General features: G+C 40.7%; 1 protein-coding gene across 1 annotated transcript; it reads left to right on the top strand.

Moving 5' to 3' along the window:
• The first annotated feature begins 4,807 nt into the window (after window positions 1-4,807).
• Window positions 4,808-5,743, top strand: OR4D6 (olfactory receptor family 4 subfamily D member 6). Its single transcript, NM_001389154.1, has one exon. It carries the CDS (start codon window positions 4,808-4,810, stop codon window positions 5,741-5,743), a length of 936 nt encoding a protein of 311 aa, NP_001376083.1.
• The last annotated feature ends 3,945 nt before the right edge of the window (window positions 5,744-9,688 follow it).

The following is a 9,688-nucleotide window of genomic DNA, read 5'->3' as shown; positions in this document are numbered from 1 at the left end:
GTTTATCTTTGTGTATGGTACAAGAGAGTGGTCTAGTTTCATTCTTCTGCATGTGGATGTCCAATTTTCCCAGCACCATTTATTGAAGAGACCGTCTTTCTTCTAATGGATAGTCTTTCCTCCTTTATCGAATATTAGTTGACCATAAAGTTCAGGGTCCACTTCTGGATTCTCTATTCTGTTCCACTGATCTATGTGTCTGTTTTTGCTCGGTGTCCAACGAAAGATGAATGGATAAAGAAGATGTGGTTTATGTATACAATGGAATATTACTCAGCTATTAGAAATGACAAATACCCACCATTTGCTTCAACGTGGATGGAACTGGAGGGTATTATGCTGAGTGAAGTAAGTCAGTCGGAGAAGGACAAACATTATATGTTCTCATTCATTTGGGGAATATAAATAATAGTGAAAGGGAATATAAGGGAAGGGAGAAGAAATGTGTGGGAAATATCAGAAAGGGAGACAGAACGTAAAGACTGCTAACTCTGGGAAACGAACTAGGGGTGGTAGAAGGGGAGGAGGGCGGGGGGTGGGAGTGAATGGGTGACGGGCACTGGGGGTTATTCTGTATGTTAGTAAATTGAACACCAATAAAAAATAAATTAAAAAAAATAAATTTCCAACCTATAATACAAAAAACAAACAAACAAACAAACACCAGGATAGACCATATTCTGGGCCACAATCACACCTTCACAGGTCATTAAGGTAATCTCTCGGACCACAGTGGAATTGAACTAGAAAGCAAGAACAGAAAGACAGATGGAAAAATCCCACATGTTGCTTAGTAACTTTTTAATAACTCCCGTTGCATCTGCAACTGCCAGCTCCCCCATTGAAAATTGTGTTTCCTACAAATACCTGACACTATTCCCTATGCTGATTATTATTTGAGACTTCCAACTCAGTGTCTAAGGAAGCAGTGTGGACTGTGAATGCATTTGGGAAAAGAGGAGCAGAGCAGTGGAGATGGGGCAACTGACAGACTCCTCTTTCTAACGCAAAGGTAGGTGAGAGTACCTGAAGACACAATGGTAGGCAACCTAGCTTAGCCTACACACAATTTTAGGATTTCAATAGTGTTCAGTCTTCAGTTCCTGAAAGGTGTCATATCCATGTGCCATTCTTGTAGTACCTGCTTGTTACAGCTAAAAGCCTTGGGCTGATTAATATCTCTAGCCTCTTAGGTAAAATAGTAGGCTTCTCAAGACACATTCAAATTAGAGGTGATTTTTTTCACTAAAACTCATTCCATAAACATCACTGAGCACCTACAATATATATAAAATAATTGGCACAATCTTTCTCTAAAAAAGAGATTAAAAACTAGCTAGATGCAGGGAGAGAAACACAATTACATAATGCAATGAACATTATAGTGATACTAATACCTAGTGCTTTGAAGTTTACGATGAGCTTTTCATGTGAATTGTCATTCGAAGGGCTTATACAGAAACAAAAGTGACTGGTTTTTCATTTATTTTTAACACTTTTGAAACATAAATGGTTCCTATTTCTTTCAGTCAAATCTAATCATCTTTGGTGTCATGCTTACAAAGTTCTCTATCCCTAAAATTATCAAAACATTTAAACTTCATTCTAATGTATTAATTATTTTTTGATATTTATATTACTAGAAGACAAAATCTATATTAATGGAAGACAAAATCTTCAGTCTTCTATTCCCATGAGAATTTAAAAGTAATATAATTTATTTCAGCTCATAGCATCTACCTCCAAAAAAGAAATCAAACAAAAAGATAAAGAAATCAAGCATTCAAACACAACTAAAATTAGGCTGCTTCTTTACAATACCTTACTCATCAGCTAAAACTAAAAAACTAACATATCATCTGACCTAGTAAGTCCATCTCTGGACTTACAGATGCACTCAAAAAATGCTTTTACAAAATGTTAAGAGCAGCATTATATAAAAATAATTGGGGCCCAACTAGGTAAACTGAAGAGGTCAGTATATGACCTTTGTGACCTTTTATTCATATATATTCTACAAGCCTGACTCCCAATGCCACACACCGACCCCTAGTTTCCATATTCCCTCTCCAACCCATGTCTCCCAAGATGCTATGCTTGCCTGGCTAGCTACTCCCAAGTCAGTCTAGCCCTCATGGCCAATGGTTATTCTCAACCTGCCTGATTGCCATATACCTACAAAACCCATCCTCTACCTTAGCAGTCAATGTATTTACCCATTGCATTCTATAAAGGATTAGGGAGATCTTACAGCCACAAAAAGAAACACACATGATAAAAAAATAAAATGTAAATAAGAAGCTGTTAAGAGACTACATTTGAAAAAGTATGGCATAGGAAATTAAGCCACCTATATGTTTCGAGTGTATGGAAGACATGGCAAGGGGAAAATGGCCCAGTACAAAGTCTTCATTGTCTAGGAAGAAGAATCTCACTGGTTTCCCAGGGGAGCTCTCCCTTACACTGGGGTCCAGGACAGATGTTTCCCTTGTGGTCTCACATGGGGGACCCTGAACAGATCCTGTCCTTGATACCATCCTAAGGAGGGCTCTTCTTTGTAGACATCCTTGTTAAAGACAAAAACATACTTCTGAATACAGAATATCATTTGCAAGGCTCTCTGCTATTTGTTAGGTGGCAGTAAAAAACTCCAGAGTGCCAGTTTTAGGTAACATGCTGTTCCTGGATGCTGGCATACATAGGATTCCAATCGGATTATATTAAAAAAAAAAAAAAAACTTTAAAAAAAAACCTCACTTCAACAGGAATTAAATGGTTCTAATGAAAAGAATACAAGGGATCTTATATTCTATTTTAGAATCCACATATAAGTGAGATCATGCAGTATTTGTCTTTCTGTGTCTGGCTTATTTCACTCAGCATAATGTGCTCTACTCATAGAAGCAGAGAGTAGAATGGTGGTTGCTAGGGGCTGGGGGGAGTGGGAGACAGGAAATGTTGGTCAAGGAACACAATGTTTGATTTATGCAAGATGATTAAGTTCTGGAGATCTAATGTACAGCATGGCGACTACAGTTAAAATGTATACTTGAAATTTGTTAAAAGAGTAGATCCTAAGTGTTTTCACGACAAACAAAAAAAAAAAATAACAAACCCCACAAAAGTATTTGAATATTAAAAAAAAAATTCTCCATGTTTCACCAAGTCAGGCTGGTTCTTGAAAAATAAACAATCTTCTCTGTTCACCCCTAAAGTGAGGATTTTTGGGTTGTCACCTCTGAAATTTTAATAATCAGCTTGTCTGTGACACCTGAATGTGCTCTGAACAATGACTGTAGCTCTATACTCTATCAAGAGCCCTGTGGGCCCAGTGAGGTCCAAGTGTCTCTAAGTGCAAGAAAGGGTACTATGAGGGGCTGATTCTTCTTTTCCTTTAAAGAAGGAAAGGAGATTAAATAGTCACACTATATAATTAACTGCTTAAGCCTTATCTATCCACTATAATTCTGAAAAATCAAAGTAAGTTCCAGACTCTCTGGTCTGGAAGAAATGGTACAGGGGGAAACCTCTGGAGTCTGTTAAACAAAAATTATTCACTGGACACTTGTTTAAAATGGCAAGACAAATTTTATTCAAGACTATTCCAGCAGGGGTCAAAACTATTGCAATAGAGGAGAGAGATTAAGCTTAACTCCAGGGCAGCCCCAGTGCCCCAGCGGTTTGGTGCTGCCTTCTGCCCAGGGTGTGATCTTGGAGACCCGGGACCGACTCCCACGTTGGGCTCCCTGCATGGGGCTTGCTTCTCTCTCTCTCTCTCCCTGTGCCTATGTCTCTGCCTCTCTCTCTCTCTCTCTCTCTCTCTCTCTCTCTCATGAATAAATAAATAAAATAAAATAAAAGCTTAACTCCAAATACAACAAGGACAAGTTGGGATTTATAGCCAATGAGCAGAGTGAGGGAACATTGCTAAGGGGACACATCAAGGCCAAAGAATTCTTGCTAAACTGGCCTAACAGGACTCTTGCAAAGATAAGCCAAGGATTTAGATACAAGGAGTTAGATATTAAGGGTCTGGGATGACACATTTGATCAGACACCAAGAGTGGGAGCTTCTGGGCTTCTTGTTAAAATGATGTAGCAGGATTCTTAGCAAGGAAAGACAGAAAGCCGAGGTCGAGGCCTCGTTGAAAAGACAGAAAGCCGAGGTCGAGGGCTCGTTGAAAAGACAGAAAGTCGAGGTCGAGGGCTTGGAGGATCCCAACTAACATTTGGTCTTTGTCAAGTCTGAAAAATTATTTGGATTTGAATCCTTGATTTGCCACTGACTAACTTTGCAATTGTGCAAATGTGGGCTAGACATGAACCGCTTGAAGCTTCAGCTTCCTGTATGTAACATGGAGGTGATCGTAACCACTCTCTGGACCCCACAGAGACATCATGAGAATAAAAATCAATATGAGCTGTTGCAGGTGAAAGCCTTTGGTAAAGTATAAAGCTCTGCATACATGTGAGGAAGTTACTCTTGCAGGACAGAAGGCAAGCCATTAGTCAAATGACCCTAGTCCTGCCATCTCCCTCTTGTCAGAGGAAAGGCATTGGAGTATGATGGCTCTTGCTGTCCACTCAGAGTATTTCCAATAGGATCGAAGAGTTATCAGGATAAAGAATTTCCAGGCCACAAAAGGGGAGACCTTAGCCCAGTTTTTCTGAGTGGTCATGATGATCTGGGTGCTTGAAAGAGCCTTATAAGAATATACAGTAAATGATGCTGTTGCCTCATGACACTGTGCTCCTAACCCTAACATACCTTTTCCCAAGGTAGACCTGGAGGAGGGTGATCTGCACCATGGGCCAGAGCAACCACACCAATGTGAAGGAATTTGTCTTTCTGAAACTCACTCACTTCCACGAGCTAGAATTGTTCTTGTTTGTGGTCTTCCTTGCTGTATATGTAGCAACTGTGCTGGGCAATGTCCTCATTGTGGTGACCATCACCTGTGAGTCCCACCTCCACTCTCCCATGTACTTTCTGCTGCGGAACAAATCAGTCCTGGACATTGTCTTTTCATCTGTCACTGTTCCCAAGTTCCTGGTGGATCTGTTATCAGAGAGAAAAACCATCTCCTACAATGGCTGCATGGCACAGATCTTCTTCTTCCACTTCGCTGGTGGGGCAGACATTTTCTTCCTCTCTGTGATGGCCTATGACAGGTACCTTGCAATCGCCAAACCCCTGCATTATGTGACCATTATGAGGAGAGAGACGTGGGTGGGCTTGGTGGTGGCTTCCTGGGTGGGTGGTGGTTTGCACTCAATTGTCCAGGTAACTCTCATGCTTCCACTCCCTTTCTGTGGCCCCAACATCCTGGATGCCTTCTACTGTGATGTGCCCCAAGTGATTAAGCTGGCCTGTACCAACACCTTTGCCCTGGAGCTTCTCATGATCTCTAACAATGGGCTGGTGACCCTGCTGTGGTTCCTCCTGCTCCTGGGCTCCTACACTGTCATTCTGGTGATGCTGAGATCTCACTCTGGGGAGGGGCGGAATAAGGCCCTGTCCACCTGCACTTCCCATATCTTCGTGGTGACCCTGCACTTCGTGCCTTGCGTCTACATCTACTGCCGGCCCTTCATCACGCTGCCCATGGACACAGTTGTATCCATCAATAACACAGTCATTACCCCCATGCTGAACCCCATGATCTATACACTGAGGAACCAGGAGATGAAGTCAGCCATGAAAAGACTGCAGAGAAGGCTTGGACCTTCTGAGAGCAGTTAGCGGGAGTGAGCACTCACATGGAGACTGGAAATCTATGATCTGGTTTCCTCAAACTGCTATCCTGAGGCAACAGACCACCAGCTCTCTCACCAGTCATTTCTGTATATCCTCATAGCCTCTCAACTCTTAGCAGGAATCTAACAACAAAAGGAAGAGATGAGATTGAAAATGAGCTATTGGGCTTGTGAACTTGGGAGAAGCAGGGGGTAGAAGATGGAAATCAATTACCTAATGCCATTTTGGTGTAATCTGTGATTCTCATGCCAACATATTTTACCTTACTTTTACCACCTGCAATATGGAAATGATCTTGTCTGTTCACAAGGTTGTCATGACAATGGAGAATGATAAGTGTGGAGAGGATGCTCGTTCTGAAGATTAGCACTGCTCATGGAGTGAATCGGGCATACAATCCACATTCCCTATTGTCTATCCCTCTAATCCTAAATATGAATATATGAAGATTATGGATGTGTTTATTTCATACGTGTTCTCTCTATTGACCCTGTATTTCCATTTAATTATTAAAATCACTTCTTGATTTAATATTTTGAATACAGAATCTTCAATATATTTCACCAACTAGTGAAAAGAGAAGAAATGCTTTATGTTATGTTTGGTCAGATACATACATGGGCAAATCTACACATAGACCAAGAATTTTCTCTTCTCAGGCCCATTTTACTGATCTTCCCACTGAAATTAACCTCAAAAGTGCTTGCATGGTTTGGGGATATGTCTGTACAAAATCCACAAAGGTAATTTATTTTATGTTAACCTGAACTTTCTTCTCCCTCCTTTCTCTCCCCATTTCACCCTCAGTGTTTTTATAGCTGGAAAGCAAATTTACAGTTTTTGTCTTTGAATGCCTGACAATTCAAGAGAAGTTGCTTAGAACAGCAACAATGAAAATACCGAGGAAATACAATACAGACTCAAGCCCCATTTCATGTACAAATCTATTGTGTGCAGGGTCATTTAGGAATAGCCACTGGGTCTGTGTTGTAAAACACCTCTCTCCTAAGAGAAAGAGTTCAAGGAATTTAATATGTAGAAAGACAATAAATAACCCTCTATTCCTTATGCTCAGATCAAATTCTACCTTTCAGCCTGCAATAGTCATTCAAAAATCAGACAATTAGTAAAGAAGCTCAAGAAATTGCAACGTACAAAACCATGTTTTGCAAATTGTTATGATGCATTAAAATGTCCTGGTAAGTGACACATGTCTATGATCTTCTCTACATCCTACAAGACAGAAACATTAGGCCAAGACTTTTTTTAACTTCTATTTGTTTTTACTTTATGCAGAATTTACTGCTGGACCATAAGGTGTTTTTTTTTTTTCTTTAGTTTCTTCCAAGATATCTTTTTCTTCTATGCAACCCCTCTTCTGTTTTAGGAACAACATGCTCTTATCAGTAAAGATCATTCCTATGTCAGGGAGAGCGCTCATATGGGTTAATCTGACCATAAGCCTTGTGAGTTTTACACCGCATCTTGGGTCATTTGTTCACCTGGATTGCACTCAATGACCAGAGAACCCACATCTAAACCCTTAAGTTCAGCATCACTCTTTGCATTTTTAAGCACATGCAGTAAAAATTCAGCTCTCTTTTTGGCCTACTGTTTGGCCTGGATGTACCTACCAACTCTACTGTTACTATTATAGCAACAGAATGGCACACGATGGTTCTGCAAAGTGACATCTTTCAGATACTTGGTGGCTTTTCAGATATGCATACCCTTGATGGCCTGCATAGTTTTATGTGTGTTCTTTTTTTTTAAGATTTTATGTATTTATTCATGAGAGACACAGAAAGAGAGGCAGAGACATTGGCAGAGGGAGAAGCAGGCTCCATGCAGGGAGCCAGACGTGGGACTCAATCCCAGGACTCCAGGATCACACCCTGGGCCAAAGGCAGGGTCTAAATGGCTGAGTCACCCAGAGATCCCTTCATGTGTGTTCTTAAGGTGAACATGACGATTTGCATGATTTTTGTAAGGTTTTCTGGCTCGAGTGAATAGTAAGCCATTTTCAGAGATCACTTCAGGCCACTTATGGGAAGAGGCTAGACCAAGACTTTAATTATACACCAATACTTCTCAAATTTTTAAAATGATTGCCCCCCTCCAAGGAACTTTATTAGATATTTTTTAAAGGTTTTTTATCTTTATTTTTTTTTAATTTTTTATTGGAGTTCAATTTGCCAACATATAGCATAACACCCAGTGCTCATCTCGCCAAGTGCCCCCTTCAATGCCCATCACCCAGTCACCCCAATCCCCCCCTCCCACCTCCCCTTGCACTACCCTTTGTTCATTTCCCAGAGTTAGATGTCTTAGATATTTTTCCTAATTGCTCTCCCACAAGAAAATTTAATACCAAAGATATACTGTATATCTTTTTATATACTGAGGTTCTTTGTCTTGTTTTAAAGATTTATTTATTTATTCATGAGAGGCACAGACTGAGAGAGAGAGGCAGAGACACAGGCAGAAGGAGAAGCAGGCTCCCTGCAGGGAGCCCAATGCGGGACTCGATCCCAGATCCCAGGATCATGATCCGAGCCAAAGGCAGGTGTCGAACCACTGAGCCACCCAGGCATCCCTGTACTGAGGCTCTTTGAAGGGCCACACAGCACTGTAATATCTAGGTTTTTTGGGCCCCCACAGACCAGTTTTTGTTCCTTTGGGACTGTTGCTCACTTTGAGAATGAAGGATCATACGACATTAGATGTTTCTATTAATATGTTCCCCTAAATAAAAATATATATATATGTTCCCCTAAATCTCAGAAAATCACAGAACAGATAGATTCATGCCTTCTGGGATTTTACAAGAATTTGAAAAGCACAGAAACGTGGGCATGTGTGTGTGTGCACACACGTATGTGTTTGTGTGTGTGAGTGTGCAAATGTGTGGACTTGCGTGCAGTAATGACTTGGGAACTGTTTAATAACTCCCACTGACATTATATGTTCTCATTCATTTGGGGAATATAAATAATAGTGAAAGGGAAAATAAGGGAAGGGAGAAGAAATGTGTGGGAAATATCAGAAAGGGTGACAGAACATAAAGACTGCTAACTCTGGGAAACGAACTAGGGGTGGTAGAAGGGGAGGAGGGCGGGGGGTGGGAGTGAATGGGTGACGGGCACTGGGTGTTATTCTGTATGTTAGTAAATTGAACACCAATAAAAAATAAATAAATAAATAAAAAATAAAAAAAAAAATAAAAAGGAAAAAAAAAAAAAATAATAACTCCCACTGGAACTCCAACATGATTGGAGAAGGTCCATTCTCTTTCCACACCAATAAAATTCCCTTTCTCATATTTGGCTTGGGCCTGAGGGACTAGTGCACGTGTCAGGGACACATTGGGGCAAACAGAAGAGCTGTGGTGACATGACTCCCTGAGTCTTCCCTTTCCACTGTGAAGGTGGAAGAGAAGACCTTGAAGACTAGTGCAATTCATCTTGAGAAGAACATGATGGTTCCCCAGCTTCATATATGCTGACAGCCACTCACCCAGTCTTAGAGGTGCGAATTCCTGGCTGGATACTGAAGGCTTAGGTAAGGACATGGAACTGCCAGTGTGAGACATTGTGGATTATGCACGAATAGGATAAACAAGAACAATGCACCTGGTGCATAAGACACTGCAAAAATAGCTCTCTTTGGTGAGAGAAAATGAAGTGGATGTTAAATATTGGGAAAGGAGGAATGTCTTTCTAGTAAGGGGTCACACACACATGGGTCTGCATGCTTAAAGAGAAAGCATCTTGTATTTGGTGGAATAACCGAATTGCATTTAAGGAGATTTTGTTCCAGCTTAGGGTCTGTCCATGGGGGTCACAGAGCATTTTACCACAAGATGGGTGCTTCCTTAAAAAAAAAAAACACGATTTTTTAAAAATATTTTATTTATTTGACAAAAAGAGA

Source organism: Canis lupus, chromosome 18 (genome assembly GCF_011100685.1).
Source record: "Canis lupus familiaris isolate Mischka breed German Shepherd chromosome 18, alternate assembly UU_Cfam_GSD_1.0, whole genome shotgun sequence".
Classification (NCBI taxonomy): domain Eukaryota; kingdom Metazoa; phylum Chordata; class Mammalia; order Carnivora; family Canidae; genus Canis; species Canis lupus.
The sequence above is the reverse complement of the archived record's forward strand: the minus strand, read 5'-3'. Positions and strand labels throughout refer to the sequence as shown.